This window comes from Chelonoidis abingdonii, chromosome 23 (assembly GCF_003597395.2).
Source record: "Chelonoidis abingdonii isolate Lonesome George chromosome 23, CheloAbing_2.0, whole genome shotgun sequence".
In the NCBI taxonomy this organism is placed as follows: domain Eukaryota; kingdom Metazoa; phylum Chordata; order Testudines; family Testudinidae; genus Chelonoidis; species Chelonoidis abingdonii.
The window spans coordinates 9,199,823-9,215,048 of record NC_133791.1 but is presented as its reverse complement, the minus strand read 5'-3'; the positions used below and the strand labels follow the sequence as shown (position 1 = coordinate 9,215,048).

The 15,226-nt window shown below is 51.3% G+C and overlaps 1 protein-coding gene across 1 annotated transcript; it reads right to left on the bottom strand.

Annotated features, from left to right (window-relative positions):
• Positions 1–4,943: 4,943 nt before the first annotated feature.
• Positions 4,944–11,894, bottom strand: PERM1 (PPARGC1 and ESRR induced regulator, muscle 1). Its single transcript, XM_032779967.2, has 3 exons — positions 9,772–11,894; positions 6,619–6,735; positions 4,944–5,562 (listed from the first exon to the last, which is right to left on the bottom strand). The coding sequence occupies exons 1-3, from the start codon at positions 11,888–11,890 to the stop codon at positions 5,483–5,485; spliced, it is 2,316 nt and encodes a 771-aa protein (XP_032635858.1). The 5' UTR covers positions 11,891–11,894; the 3' UTR covers positions 4,944–5,482.
• Positions 11,895–15,226: the final 3,332 nt, after the last annotated feature.

Here is a 15,226-nt window from a genome sequence, read left to right as displayed (position 1 = left end):
GAATCCCTAGAATTTTCCTCAGAGCTCGCCCATCAGTGCCAGCCCAGCTGTGCTCAGCTTAAGAAGATTGACAGCACCATCAAGTGAAGGGCAGAGAGCAGTGTGCCAGGGGTTGGGAGCCATGCAGAAGCCATGCCTTTAGCTCTGGGGTGGGGAAGAGGGCAAATGGGTCACTCTCTAGCAATGATTCAGCAAAAGGCCCAGCTATGCACTGATGCTACATTTTTCTGATCTGGCCTCAGTTGATTGAGTTCACTCATTCATCACAAGGCACCAAAACGGTGAATGGAGCCAGCAGCATCCGCATTGAAGACTCAATCCAGGCTGTGGCTTAGGAGAAATCACAGCCATTGGAAGGAACATAACGTAACCAAAAATCCTTCATGTGTAGGAGATTGGGTTAAGAACAACTAAACTCATATGGAAAAAATCAAAATCTTCCCTGCCAACCTTTTGCCCAGGTTTGGAACCTAAGCTGGGCCAAACATCCTCTGAGGGTCTGAAGAATTCCAAAAAATTTATTACATTCAGGTTTCTGGCCAGGATCAAAAAAATAGGTACCAGAAACCTCCCCTATTCTAGTGTGACCTCCTGCCCAGCTTTACCAACCTAAGAGGTTTGGAGAGTTCAGAGAAGCAGCCAGATTTTAGGTGGTGGATTCAGACTAAAGCAGAATTCCCAACTTCTTGGAGATTTGCCCCACTAATTAGGTGATCATTTGCACGATCATTAATTTATTTAATACAGACATCTTAGTGGTGCCTGCCAGTGGGAGTGCTGTTCACAGCTCACTTGAGTCTTGTTCTTGCACCTGGGGTGGAAAGGAGAAAGTTGATTCCCTTCAGATTTTGGTGATTTGGTTAAAAAAATGTATCAGGTTAATGAAAAGCCAAAAGAGGAGCCATTAGAGGTTATTCTTGCATTAATGATGCCTTCTACACTGCCTCTGGTGCAACCTAAGGGCCTGAGCAGGGAGACGCCAAACACCGAGTATCGAGACTTAGCAAACACTGCACACTCTGTTCCCAGCGGAAGGAGCTGTCTGACGCTCCACCTCAGCTTTGATTTTTTTTTTTAACCAGAGTTATTTACTGTCTCCCAGGAAAGCCTTGGACAATGAAATAGTCGGATTCCTCCAGCTGTTACCCCCATTACCCATCCACCATGCTGTGGTCTCTGTATTCCCACCTGCCACTGAAAATGTGCCGTGCGGTTAATGTGTTCTGGCTGGGTAAACAGTGAAACTGAACATATGCGAATGTTTGAACTCCCCTAGCGCCTGCAGTGTTACTGTTTGTTCAAGCGGGACAGGCGTGCACAATTACCCAGGCCTGGACGCTGATGCCATTGCAGGCAGGAGAACCCATGTAGCGGTGGTTGGGTGTATCCATCGGAGGAGGAGAGCCTGGATCCCTGACTTGTGCCTCACATTATGGGGGCTTATTGCCACTGGTGCAGATTGTTGTGTGACTTGTATCCAGCCCGGAGGTTTCCTAGGAGGGATGTTTCTCTCATTGTTCTCTTCACTCTGCCTGGAGTAGTGTTTGTTTTAAAGTGATTGTCCTGTAGGGGATGTCTACACTGCGATCTCATAGCCTGGGGCAGCTCACTGAGGTTCGTGGGGCTCAGGCTTAGGGATGATAAAATGGCAGTGGAGACATCTGGGCTCAGCTGGAGCCTGGGCTCTGAGACCCTGTGAGAGGGGAGGGCTCCAGCCTGAGCATCTACACTGCAAATTTATACCCCCATAGCCTGGTCCCCAGGAGCCCAAGTCAGCTGAGCCAGGCCAGCCTCAGGTCTTGTATTGCAGTGTCACGAAGTGTCCCATTGATCAGAAGAGTCTTTGGGGCAAAATAAAAAGAAACCCCAGTTCGTGTGTCTCTGTAACAGATTAGGAATATGTGGGGTTTTGTTCCCTCCTAGTGGTCGGTTCACACATGCGGCTTATGAGTCATCTGCTGCTTCCACCAACTAGCTCTGCAGTGCTAAAATAATGAGATTCTCCTGCTTGTGCCAAAGGTCGTGAGTTTGAGGCCTGCTGTTGGCCCAAGCGGGACTGGTATCGCGCTGTACCATATGTTTATATAGCTCCTGATGTTCTGCAGAGACCAGCTCACTGCTGGCTTGGATTTAATTCAGACTCGACGCTGTAATTGTGCAGAACTGAATGCCATGTTCTACTGCAGTAGTGGAGAATAACACCCTGCCAAAACCACTGCAAATGGGCCCATGTGACTTGATGATGAGTTGAGCCCAGTGGCTAGTCTGAGCCAGAACCATGCAATGGACTCCCTCCCCCAACCCATTCCTGAAGTCCCTTCCTTGGCTCTTTGGGAAGGGATAAACCCAAGCAGGCCTGCGAAGAGAACCCCTCTCCCGGGCCCCAATGGGAGTAGGCATTGGAGGTTAAGGAAGCGCTTCTCTTGATCAAGCCCCAGTAGCGAGTGTTCTCCAAGCTGTGCCGGGAGAAGTGATTGGAAAAAAAAACGTTGTCATTAAGTCATCTAGCCTAGCCCTCGCTGGGCAGTTCCCTTCAGCACCTCTGTACTGTGGCAATGCCTTGAAACGGTTGTGCTAGGCAGCTGTATGGCTGGTTGATCATTTATTAGGCACATACCCATTAAATGGTGGTGTGTGTAAACCCTATATATAATGGAAACCACTTCAAGCCAGGGGGTGCAGTAGCACCCCTGCTCCCCTAGTTCCAGCACCTATGTAGAAGGTAGGGCTGGGCTAGTGCAAAGAGATACTGAGATGCAATGACTGAGGTCTGTGTGCTTTGATGGCTGGAATTATAGAAATCAGAGATGAACAAAAATTGATTAGCTCACGTAGGCCATCCCCGAAAACCAGAGGGAACGGCCTGTTGGGATCGCGGTGCTCTGGCAGAGCTGTCTGGCAGAACCTCCCACTGTGCCTGCTTGTACTATGCCGCCGATAATTTGCAGCCTACTCGGCCGAAAACAAGTAAAGGAGGGGGTAAGATGGAAGATTGACTGCATGGTGAAGTTAGCAAAGGCTACCAAGCCTAAGACTTTTTCCTACAGGCCCTAACTGGTGAACTCATCATTAGAAGAGGACTGGGTTTTCTAATGCAACCCACTGTTCAGGGTGTGTTATGTATGTGCCTGAACCACCGAGATGAGTCGGCGACACCCACCTGGGAGACACAGCATTTTAGCTCAACATGTAGCAGTGCAGGCCTGGAGCTGTACAAGTTCTGTGTTCAGTCCACTGCAGATAACTCCTAGCACCCAATAAAAGAAGATGTCTAAAACAGAATCAAAGACTAAAATCTCAAAGACAATTTAGTAGCTCGACGTTAGCCGTAGTACCCGTCTGGGGCACAGGAGGGTGCTCTGAGATTATCCCAGAGGGTCCCTTGTGGCACATTTGCAGAGACGTTATGGGGTGACTAACCCTTAACACAAGACTCTCGAACTTCACACCTTTCAGTCCTGGATCTCAGGCACCTTTGTCCTCTCTCCTCCTCCCCTGGCTGTTCAGTGCCCCAACCCCTGCCCCCAGCCTGCTTTCCAAGGACACTTTTCATACCTGCCTCAGGCTCCTCCAGCAGCAAACAGCGCAGTAGCTAGATCCCTGTTTGTTGTTGCAATATTCATGCGAGGTCTAGCATTGCCAACTCTCCAGGATTGTCCTGGAGTCTCCAGGAATTAAAGATTCCTCTTTAAGTAAAAGATTATGTCATGTGATGAAACCTCCAGGAATATGTCCAACCAAAATTGGCAGCCTTAACCAGGTCTCCAGACCTACCAACCAGCCTATCCTCTCACATGGTCACATCTTCTCCAAAGCCCCTTTCTATGCCCCTCCCCGACTAATTTCAACCCTCTCCGCCCTCCTACCCCTGCAGTGATGCCATAAAGCAGAAGTCCCTACTGTTGTCTCTGAACCCTGGGGCCTGATCACCAGTGAGGGGCTTAGTATCTGTGGTCATAGCATCTCAATACCATTTGTTCCATAGTCATTCAGTATTTCCCCTTTATCCCGCCATCAGAACTTTTTAGATCTCTCCTCATTCGTAATCTCCCCAACCCAAGCCCCTGTATATACTCTGACCTTGAAGCCCTCAATCCATCCAGCCCAGAAAGGTTAAACCAGCCCCCTTTCAGGACCCCGCAGTGCTACTGCATAGCCGGTCAGAGGAGTCATTTATTGAATGATGCCAAACAGTACCTCCCCCATAGGAGCAGTGTGCATCATACCTGCGTGGTTCTCCCTACCCCAGTGCACTGAACTGGCGGCCTCTGGCACAGCAAAGCAGGGGACTGGCTCCAGAAATCCTACTGCAGCCTCATTGAAATGCACCACTGGCGTGAATACAGTGACTTTTAGCACTGACCTCCAAGAGGATGAACTCCCTTGGCATGATCCAAGCCACGAAAGTCTGAACTCTGCTAAACAAGCCACCGTCTAAGGTCACCTGGATACATTCCCAATTTCACTGCTGCGCCACAGATCGGCTGGAGCTGAGCAGCCAACCTGAAAGCTGCAAATGTGGAGATATTTAGCCGGGGAGAGTCGATTGTTCCCCAAACCCTCTCCCTTCCCTCCAGAAAGCCTCCCCATTGCTAGCTAGGACCACTGGACACCAGAAGACTGAGGAGTTGCCCTTTTTAATTTTGCTTTGCGGCTCCCCACTCTCAAAAGGCTCCTGTGCCAGCATCCATCAACTTCCAGCTGAAGGAGACAAATGGACACGATTCCCCTTGGAACACACACCAATGCATGCAGCTACCTAACTATCCATAGGAGATAGCACAGCAAAGTGAAACCGCTGAACTTAAAGGAGTGAGAGAAAATCTCTACACTTCAGGGACTATACCAGTACAGGTGATAGAACTAGGGGGGGCTGCTGACTTGAAGTGGTTTCCATTATATGCAGGGTTTATAGTTCAGTTCAATGGCTCTCAGCACCCCCACTATACAAATTGTTCCAGCTCCCCTGTATACCAGCATAGCTACATCGGCATAACCCTATAGTGTAGACACAGCCTACACTGATAGAACTCCATCTCGCCGAATGATGGCAGCTATGTTGACTGAAGCATTCTTCTGTTGAGCTGTTGCTACACTGGGACCAGGTCGCCATAGCTACGTTGGTCAGTCATGTGGATTTTTCACCCCCCTCTTCCCCCCGATCACTATCGCTATGTTGACCAAGTCAGAAGCAGAGAGCAGAATTGAACCAGCATGCACTGGGCCTAATTCTACCCTGGGCAACAAAATGCATATAATGCCTATAACAAACAGACTACACGTCAGATTTCATTGCAAGGATGCGGCTTCCTAGCACCTTGTGCCTTGCCAGGACTCTGCAGCCTGGATTCCAGAACCATATCTCCACAGGACCCATTGGCAAACAGTCATTTTATTGCCAAAGGGCAAAGTGCAGTGAGTGTTGTCTCTTGGACTCTTCCTCGCGGGCCCACGGGACGTGTCTTTGGCAATGTGGGAGTGTCTAGGTTCCGTGTCGTCCTTCTATGGCCTGCCGTCTGAAGTACCGGATGGCAGACAGGGTGCCGACGTTTGCCAGTAACACTGGAAAATACCCCAACACATTTCAAGAATGAATCTAGGATTATTCCAAAGCCCTAGTTTCAGGGCTAGTCTGAGCAAACAGTTTTCTGGAGCAGAGTTTCAGAACACGAGTCTCTGCATATGATTGTCTTTTTGCTGCAGAACAACCATGGGTTGTTCATGCTGGTGTCCCTCCTGGTCACAGCTAATGAACAATTTCTCTGCACAACAATGCAGAGCATATTGCAAAATATTAATGAATTTAGCCTCACAAACCCCCTTTAATGTAGGTAGTATCATCACGCCTACTTCCCAGATGGGGACACTGAAGGAACAGAACGGAGCAGTGACTCACCCAATGGACACAGGTGTTGTGTTGGCCCCACTGCACAGGGGTTAATTTCAACCCTAGTGAGTTAGTGGCGGAGGTTGGCATGGAACCCCAGGACTCCTGATTTCTCACCCTTTGCTCTAACCATCTGGTGTCAACGTTCCCAACTAATTAACCTTTTGGGAGCTGGTGTCCAGTTCCACCTCTCTGTGCTGGCAGATCACAGCAGCATCTGTCCTTTCCAACACCAGCATTTCATTGGGAGCTTGGCATGCCCAGGCTAGCATTGGAGGCATATGTTGCCCCTTGCTTGTTTTGACACCTTAGGGAACACTGACGGGGTTAAGTGATAAGCCATGATAGGATGTGGTGATATTGTCACTGTCCGGATACAGGACAGGATTAATCAGAACTAAAAGAATTCTCCTACTGTTTCAAACTATAATTAAAGTCAGCAGCAGCTATGCTGGAGTAAAAGCAGTGAGAGATAGAAATCTCACCCTTTCTGGGTGAGACAGAACACTAGAAACAGCTGGTGATGGACAGAACATTTCAGAAAGCAGGAGGAGGCCCTTCGACAGTAGGGAAAGATTCTGCTCCAACTTGTATAATCTGCCTAGTGGGAGGATGTAACCTTCCAACATTATCTAAAGCGAAATCCTCCCCACCCTCACAAATCCCCCATGCATCTCCGCCTCCCCTTTATGTAAAGCGCTTCTCCTCTCCCACATGGTTATCCTACGTACCAGTCTTCCACGCATCCGGAGCCTGCAGATTTGACGTCTTCACGGCCCAGGATGCAAGGGCAACGAAGACCAGGCACATGTCCTCCTGCGTGAGGGCTAGGGGATGGCGGGGACTTTCTGCGGGAAGAACAACCTGCAGCTAAGGGTCAAGTGGTACTAATAATACCCCTTTTACATTGGTCATTTCAGCAGGAAGTCTTTCCGACGTATTTAAGCCTTCCATTCTTGTCTTTTTCACCAATCCCCTGCTAAGGTTTTCAGAAGGAAAAGAGGGAGGATCTTTTTGCAGTGTTGCACAGCGTTCCTCTATCTATGGCGTCGGCCACGAGCCCCTTCTCCTTATAATTTTTGGAGAACGTGGGTCCATTTCTGGAAGACACTTCCTCATAATCTTTTCACTCTACCCAGTTTTAAATAGTTCACCCGGTTTTCAGACTTTGTGGCCAAGCAGGAACTTAAGAGCTTGAAAGAAGCTTTTAATTTGTGTAGAGAAGGGACGTGCCACGGTGCTAACTGGGAACCTAGCAGGTCTATCTAGCTGCATTTACCATAGGATATGAGGTCTCATAGTCTTTAATGGATTTATCCTCACAACACTCCTCTGAGGTTAGGAAGTGTCATTATACCCATTTCACTGCCGGGGAACTGAGGCACAGGGAGACTAAGGGTATGTCTACACCACACGTTAAGCCCAGGCTCTGACTCCAGTGGGAACCCAAGGCCCCCTTCTTTCCACACACAAATCAGTCTGACTTGGTTCTGGGAGCGCTCAGCACCCAATTCCTAGGATGCTGCTTTTGGGGGAGGGGGACGGAACCTGAGTCCTGCTGTGATTCAGGCCTGTCCTGTTGCAGGGTGGACACAGCTCAGGGTACACACCTGAGTCAGAAGGTCTGTGTAGTGTAGTGTGGGCTTAGAAACATTGAGTCTGGGTCCCAAAGCCCTGGGCTGACAATGCAATATAGACATACTTTAAGTCTTGCCCAAGGCCACGCAAGAAGTCTGTGGCAGAGCAGGGGACTGAACCCAGGTCTCCTGAATTGCAGGCTAGTATCCTAACAACCAGGCAAGCTTTCCTCTTGGGAAGAGGGTGGTCCAGCAGAGCCTCTGATGTGGGGAGTCAGGGGAGACCTGGCTGTGCTGTGAGACCCACCGTGCGGTGGTTTCCCCACCTGTACAGCGGGGTTAATGGGAAGTACCCATCCTTGTAAAGTGCTTTGAGATCCATGGATGAAAAGCAACATGGAAGAGGACTAAACCTGGTTATTAGTTCTATGGGAAACCTCCATGCCCCCTGCACTCCATGATGGCCATTCAAAGTCTCTGGGCTGCTTTCCAGGGCTTATGGCAGACACCGCTTGGGCTCTCTCACTATGTTGGCGTCCCCATGCTAGCAACCTTTGAGGCATGTTGCAAGAGGGTTGGTTTGTTTGCTTGTTTGATCAGGTTTTTAATTAAAGCCAGTTTTATTAATTAGTTACCACCAAGGCAAAGGGTCTTTTCCCCAGGCAGATAAAGAGGCTTTGCTGAGTCACCCATTGGGAGAGCTCAAGCCTTATTTGTTTGTTTTTAATATTAACTGGGAAGCACCATGGCTTAAAGTCAAGTATAAACTTTTAAATAAATACGGTGGCTGTCCTAATGGGTCACAATTCCTCTCCTTCTATTCCCAGCAGCTCTCTAAAACCTCTCTCACCTATTCACAATCATAAGCAACGCCTGAGTAACCTTTAGAGTCTCCAGCGGGTGCTTATTAAATTAGCCCTGGTTCTAATGTTCTCCTTGTCCGTTTCTGCACAGAAGTGTGGGAAGGTCCCAGTTTGCCTTTCTCTCCTGCCAACATTGTGCCTGTCACAGCCCAGGCACACTGGCTCAACAATCATCGTGCTATCTTGGTACAGACAGCGTTCCTGGCCATTGACCCCTCAAACAGAAATCCAGGCTCAAGCCTTCCCAGTTCACCTTCGCGTATTGGCACACAGCAAAGGCAGATTCTGAACTCTGTTGGGCCCTGTCCACAGCTGGGTTTAAACACACTTGTTCCATCAGAGTTCTAGCTTGCTTTCCCTGACCAGTGTGGAGAAGGACAGATCAGTTGTCACTAGTCTTTACACATAATCTTCCTTCCAACTCCTTTTTCTTAGTGTGTGAGCAAGTTTTTAGTCTTGGAAGAAAAGCTTGTGGTGGTGTTAATTGGGGTTGCACACAGTTCTGTGTGCAGGGAGCCAGGAGAGTTTGCTTTTCTTTCTGCTCTGGGCTCTGACTACAGTCAGTTCTGGAGGGATGGTTGCCCCTGGGGAGCCGGGCACTTGTGTTGGGCTGAAGGGATAGCCCGCATACTGTTTGCGATCACCTCTGCTCCAGGACTTGTGAATGTGCATTAATAAAGCAAGTTACACACAGCATATCCCCAGACTCCACGTCACTGAGTTCTCCTTCCCTGTGAAGCTGACTTGCAAGATGTTAACAACTGCTATTGCTCAGCAGACGAATACACTAATGGTGGGAGAAGGGGCAACATCCTGAAGCAGCTTGGTTTTGTAATGCCCATGTGATCAGCTCTCAAACAGCCCTGCCAAAGTCCAAGGCTGTTGGGCAGTGAGGGAACATGGTTAGTGCATGATTTGGGTCTCACTATGCATGATCAAGCTATGCCTTAACCATGCCGAGGGATCCTCGGTTGCAAGCGTATCCTCTAGCATGTTTGACGATGGGGCCACAGGCTAACAAAGGGGATAGAACCGTGTGATTAGCATGATTCACAGAGCAAAGACAACAGGGACAGTGGCACTATCTCTGGGCAGCAGCATCAGGAACTTCAGTGGGTTGGTGCTAGGGGGTGGAGGGCTGGTTCTGGGCACTGGAGAAACTAGTGTAGCATTGGGGGATTCAGCCACTGGCAAACAGAAAACCCAGCACTGGGTCTGGGCTGTAGCCCCAGAGCAGTGTAGAGGCTGCAGATGGGGTTTGGGGCAGAGGCACTGGGTAGTTCAGGGCCTGGGGAGTCCAGCACTGTTCGGGGCAGCAGCCCTGAGGACACCATGGCTTCTGTTTCCCATTTAATCAGTGAGCCTGTTTCTACAAGGAAATGCATTGTTTTTAAACCCTGGGACAGCGAGAAGGGACCAGCCGGGGCCAGGATCAAACATTTACCTGCTAGTGCAGGGGCCATCCCTAAATCCTCTGGCTTCAGCTGGATTCTCCCGTGAGGCCCCAGCTGGAGAAGGGAGAGCCTCTTTATGGAACCTCGTGGTACAGGGACCCCGCTGTCGGAGGGACTGCGTCTGACCAGGCACATTGGCTTTTGCAGGAAAGATTTCAAAGCCGCCACGGCTTTCCTTGCCTCCAAGGCCGGCATGCTCAGGAAGATCTGCCCCCAGCTCCTTCTGCCTCTTGCTCTGTCTGTAAAGAAATGTTCATAAACCTCAGGGATGGAGATAACGCCGCTGGGCTCTCCGGCTATGGCTGAGCCCAGGTCCTCCTGGCTCTCGCACGGTGATGAAGTTTGCTCCAAGGTGCTGATCCTGTCTGGCTCCACAAAGGTGTCTTTGCTGCCTCCTCCCACACTTCCTTCAGGTTCATTAAAGAAGTATTCATACATCTCAGGCCCGTACATTTCAGGCAACTCCTGCTCCTTCTCGCAGGGAGACATGGGCGTTTTAGCCACTCCACCCAGGCTGTTCATTCCCCCCACCTGCTCTTGGGCGTCACAGAAAAAATAGTCATACATCTCTGGCCAGGTCAGGGCAGGTATGGCCCCCTCCTGAGAGCCCTCAGCTGCTGAATGATGAGGAAACATCCCTCCTAGGAGCCCAGATCTCTGCCTTCCCTGGGCTCCATCGTCAGCATCCCCTCCAAATGCCACGGTGCTTCCAAGATGCAGGGATTTCCCAGTGGTGCTCCTGTACTCCTCTCTCTGTGATGCAGTGGGTTTGCTGCTCTGATTCAATGACATGTTCTCATGGATTCCTAAATCAGTTGCTTGCTTTGGCCTTGCACAACTGGTCTTCTTCACTTCCCCTGGACAGGGCTGCACTGCAGGGCCTTTCACCCCCTTGCTCCTGGGAGCGCTAATAGCCTGACATCCCAGCGCCAACCCTCGCCCTTCATCCTCCAGCATGCCACAGGTCAGGGTACCACCTTCTTCCTCACCCTCCAGCCCCCCAAGAGCCAGTTTGGCCACTACTCCCTCCCCTTTGGTCTCTCGCAGTAGGGCAGAGGAGGTTAAAAACTCCACAGCTAGAGTCGAGCTTTGCAGTGCCACAGCCCTGTGCGATGGCGTCACTGCGGCTGTGAGCGTTCCCTGGTGCACAGGCCCTCTGGGCTGCACAACATCCGGAGAGTCGCCAGGGGAGCCCGGAGCAGTCAAGGCTTGACCTAGATCCAAATGCTCCCCTGGATTCTTCCCAGCAGGCCAGCTCTCCCCTGGTATTCTGGAACACGTTGGCTGCAGGGGCTCTGAAGATGGATTCTGGGAAATGTCACCATTTGGGTCTGGCAGCCCAGGCTCTAAACAGAAAGACCAGTTCGCCTTTTCCCCCAGTGGCCTCTCCATCCCCCCTGAAGTAGCCAGCGCTGGGGAGCTCACATCCGTGGCATGAACTGTCCTTTCAGAATCTGCCTTCTCTGGGCTGCCTTGTAGATGCTCCCCTGGTAATTCCCCCTCCATTGGAGCTCCTTCTGGCTGGTGACCGTGGGGTACCATGGCCAGACCCCCTCCTGCCTGTACAGCAACCGGGGTGGCCACTGCATGTTCTGCAGCCTGGCCCACTTCATTGTGGGAGCTGTCCTGGGCCTGGAGTGGCTTCTTCATGGCATGGCTAGCTGGTCTGGCAGAGCCGGCCCCTGAGAAACAAGGCAGCTGCCTGTCCTGGGCGCTGGGCATCAGCGGAGTCTGCTGGCGGGATCCGTGTGTGTTGCTCTCACGCAGAAACCTGCTGCCTGAGCCCAGATCTATTTCATCCTCGCCGCCCAACAGAACCTCCTCCAGGACCAGCTGCCCAGGGATAGGCCAGGGCGGAGAGGTCTCTCTGGGGACCCCATGTAGGGGGCAGGGTCCCGGGCCAGGAGCTGGCGTGCTGCCTGCCCTCACGGTGATCAGCCTGGCTGTGCGGGGGCTGCCGGCCTCGCCGTCCCCTTGCTCAATGTCACTGAAGCCTGGCTCCTCCGCTGTGGCCAGGGCAGCCGGGATTAAGCTGCATTCTTCAGAAGCCGAGTAAAACTCTGCCCAGTCCCTGTCATTCAGCTGGATGCTGTACTGGAAATTCTCCATCTCTGCAGAAGCAAAGCAAGGGGGGGAGGGGTCAGTGAGGATGAGGGCACCAGGGAGGGGCGCCCAGGTACCCACTAAGATCAGGCCACCAGGCCACTCGAGCCTTTTATCTTCAATTAACCCTTTCCCCTCTGGTTCCTTCACTATTCTGCTGTGCTGCTGCCATCCCCATTCTCTTGTGGTTGAAACCAATGGGACGCTAGGAGAGATATTGGCCTCTCCATCAGCCTGGCAGGGGCCTCCTCCTCCCATACATCAGCATGACAGAGGGCATCACCCCCTAGACAGATCTAATATCTAATAACAGGCAGCAGTTAAATAGTGGCGACAATCCTCGGCTTTAACGCACGCGAGCCTTAGTGCATTCCGTGGTGAGCTGTTCTAAAAGGCTGGGCCGAAGAGGCACTTTCTCTGCTAGGATCAAATTATCTTAAATGCCGTGGAGCTCCAGTATGGGATTTTCTAATCTTGTCTGCATTAGCATAAGAGGGCACCCTGGGGAGTTAATAGAGCAATTGCAAGAAGCCGGAGGGGCACAGACAAATTTCTGTGCATCTAGGGTGTTGCAGAGTCTTACACTGTCTGGCCCGTTGCTCAGTGGATCTGAGTGGATCTAATGTCCTTTCAGGTGCAGACCCCTCTGTGGATTGCACCCGCTCTTTCATGGCGTGCCTTTCACCACACATTTTATCCCTTCTTTATAAGTCGCCTGTACATCCTTGACCAAGATCCTTGGCTGGTGTAACTGCTCCATTGACTTCCATTTACACCAGCTGAGGATTTGGCCTCCTGCGTTTCCCTGAAGGCATGATGAGGTGCAACAATGCCACTTAAACCCCTTTAAGAAGCAGAGGTTTGCAAAGCCCCAGCTGGCTGGCCCACTTCCTGGGGACAGCTTTTCCCCCGAAGCAGTGGGGAAGCAAGCAGGGTGTCAGAGAGCAGCAAGACACAGCCGGCATGCAGAGCATGCAAACGCATCCTAACTGGGGAACAATTTAAGCTGGGGATGGAGCCAGGTACAGAGTGGTGCAGCAAAATCCTCCCAGCGCGACATGGTGCCTTACCCTTGACGGGGACATTGAGGGCCAGACTTCAGAGTGGCTCCAGTCACAGGCCAAAAATAGACCCCAACCTGTCATGTGAAACGCCATATGTGCCAAGGGCTCTCAGAGGGCTGTTCCATAAATAGCTGACGGAGGAGAGGCTCTGGGCTTGCCAGCCAATGGGTTTCCTTCTCACACACACAACAGGGTCCCTTGGCCACCCACAGACCTATGGGGTCCTTCCACTCTCAGGGTTAGGGTTACACCCACGTAAGTGAAGGCTACGCAGGGCACAAATGCTGGACATGGGGAACAGAACTCACACAAAGAAGCCAGAGGGCAAGGATGCTCCCAGGCTGGTGTGATTGGCAGATGGACGCATCCCATGACAATGACTGAGGCGAATAGCTTTGTAAGTTAGAGGAAGTGAACTGAGGTCGATTCCGTAGGATAATGGTCCCAAGAATGATCAAATCCTCAGGCTTCAGGGCATGATCTGTCTATCTAGGGTATTTCTAAGGCACGTATCAGTGCTATCGAAATGCAGATGGACATCAGATCACCTCACGTGGTCAGGGACAAATGTCCTCCCCTGACACACTATCATACATTGTGGCAACTCTGCAGTGCCTGGCCCTGGCCACTGACAGAGACAGGGTGGCTGGATCAGACAGTTAAGATACCCAAAAGGTAGGTGGGGAAGTGACTCACCCAGGGCCACCCTGCAGGGCTGTGGCAGAGTGAGGGAGAGAACCTGGCTCTCCTGAGTTGCTCTGTGTGAAACCGTGCTGCCTTCTGTTTCATACCCACTATATCAGAGCACTTAAACCGATGCCAGCAGCATGGGGGACGTCTCTGCAAGTGACGGAGCCTCTATTAGCCAATTCATAAGAACAGCCATACTGGCTCTGATCAATGGTCCATCTAGCTCAGCTGCTCCATGTATCTTTGGCCACGTGCTCTTATATCCCTGGGGAGCAGGGTTATCCCAGGGGTGGTTGGATTCCAGCAGGCCAGACCCCAGAGATGGGTGGCAGAGGCCCTGTTTGAATGCCGTGCATCCTTCATATTCCCTGCATAGAGACCCCGAGAAAATGAGAGCGAGTTCAACACAAGCCAGTCTTGGGGAGTGTTTAACCCCACCTGGTTGACAGGTGTATGGCTCCAGAACACACACAGATCCCAGACTTCCGGACCCAGCACCCTAGGGGCACAGCACCGCTAGAAGTTCAGCCAGCTCTCCCTTTTCCTTCTGCTCTTACACTGTATATGGGGGAAAAGCTCCTTCTTGTGGTGCCGTGAGATCACTGAAGGCACACGGCGCAAAGCTGGGAGTTCACATGATGCGAGGCTCTGAAATTGCTGCCAGGCAGGGCCGAGCATGGTGGTGTAAACAGTGACTGGAATTCGCTTCCTTTCTCTGTTCCATGGGCTGACGCACACCAGAGGGCTTGTCAAGCAGAGAAAATCTGGAAGGAAGGAGGTCGACTGTCTTCTGTCCTTATCTTGTTTTTGATCTGGCTACACTCAACTCCTCCCACCCAGCCACCCACTCTCTCATAGTCCCAGAAGGGAAATTGATCCACTTCCTTTTCTTGGTTCCAGTAAACTTCCTTTTTCTGACTCCTCCAGCAGCTGGGGGTTCAGTCAGCGAATGCGTCGGCCTATGTCTCGCAAACCACGGCACAGAACATGAAAGGGAGAGGCGCAGAGAGGCGAAACTGAAAGCCAAACATGGGCTGTCGGGCCACGTTCTCCGCGTCACGCTGGAAGCCATAGCAGGAGCAGCTACACACTAAACCCAACAGGAACGGCACATGCCTCACCACATGTTCATTGAGCTGTCCAGGGCAAAGCCCACACGCCATCGGGGGAGAGGGGAATTATGCACTGACTAGCAGTTCTTTGGCTTCTCTCTATAGGGTGATCAGACAGCAAATGTGAAAAATTGGGACAGGGGATGGGGGGTAATAGAAGCCTATATAAGAAAAAGACCCAAAAATTGTGACTGTCCCTGTCCCTATAAAATCGGGACATCTGGTCACCCTACCGCTATACCATGGTCATGAGAGAGCAACGCCAACCTGCAAAGACAAGCCTCCCCAATCCGCTGCCCTGTAAATCACCTGCAGGCTGCAAAGGGGGCATTAGATGTCCCTCAAAGGCAACCCAAGAGTTCTACCTTAACAGGATGGACCATATTTCTTTATATATGAGACCCTGAAACCCCTCTACAGCAGCCAGCTCTTTTGGGCGGGGCAGATCACCAATCAAAGCAGCACAAGTTGGCCTA

What these genes read in the sequence shown, in the direction of transcription:
- PERM1 (XM_032779967.2), bottom strand. Translation starts at nt 11,890, where the DNA reads ATGGAGAATTTCCAGTACAGCATCCAGCTGAATGACAGGGACTGGGCA. An exon ending in GATGGCCCCTGCACTAGCAG is followed by an intron (nt 6,736 to 9,771) that starts GTAAATGTTTGA and finishes TTCTTCCCGCAG; the next exon opens with AAAGTCCCCGCCATCCCCTA. An exon ending in TCCGGATGCGTGGAAGACTG is followed by an intron (nt 5,563 to 6,618) that starts GTACGTAGGATA and finishes GGTATTTTCCAG; the next exon opens with TGTTACTGGCAAACGTCGGC.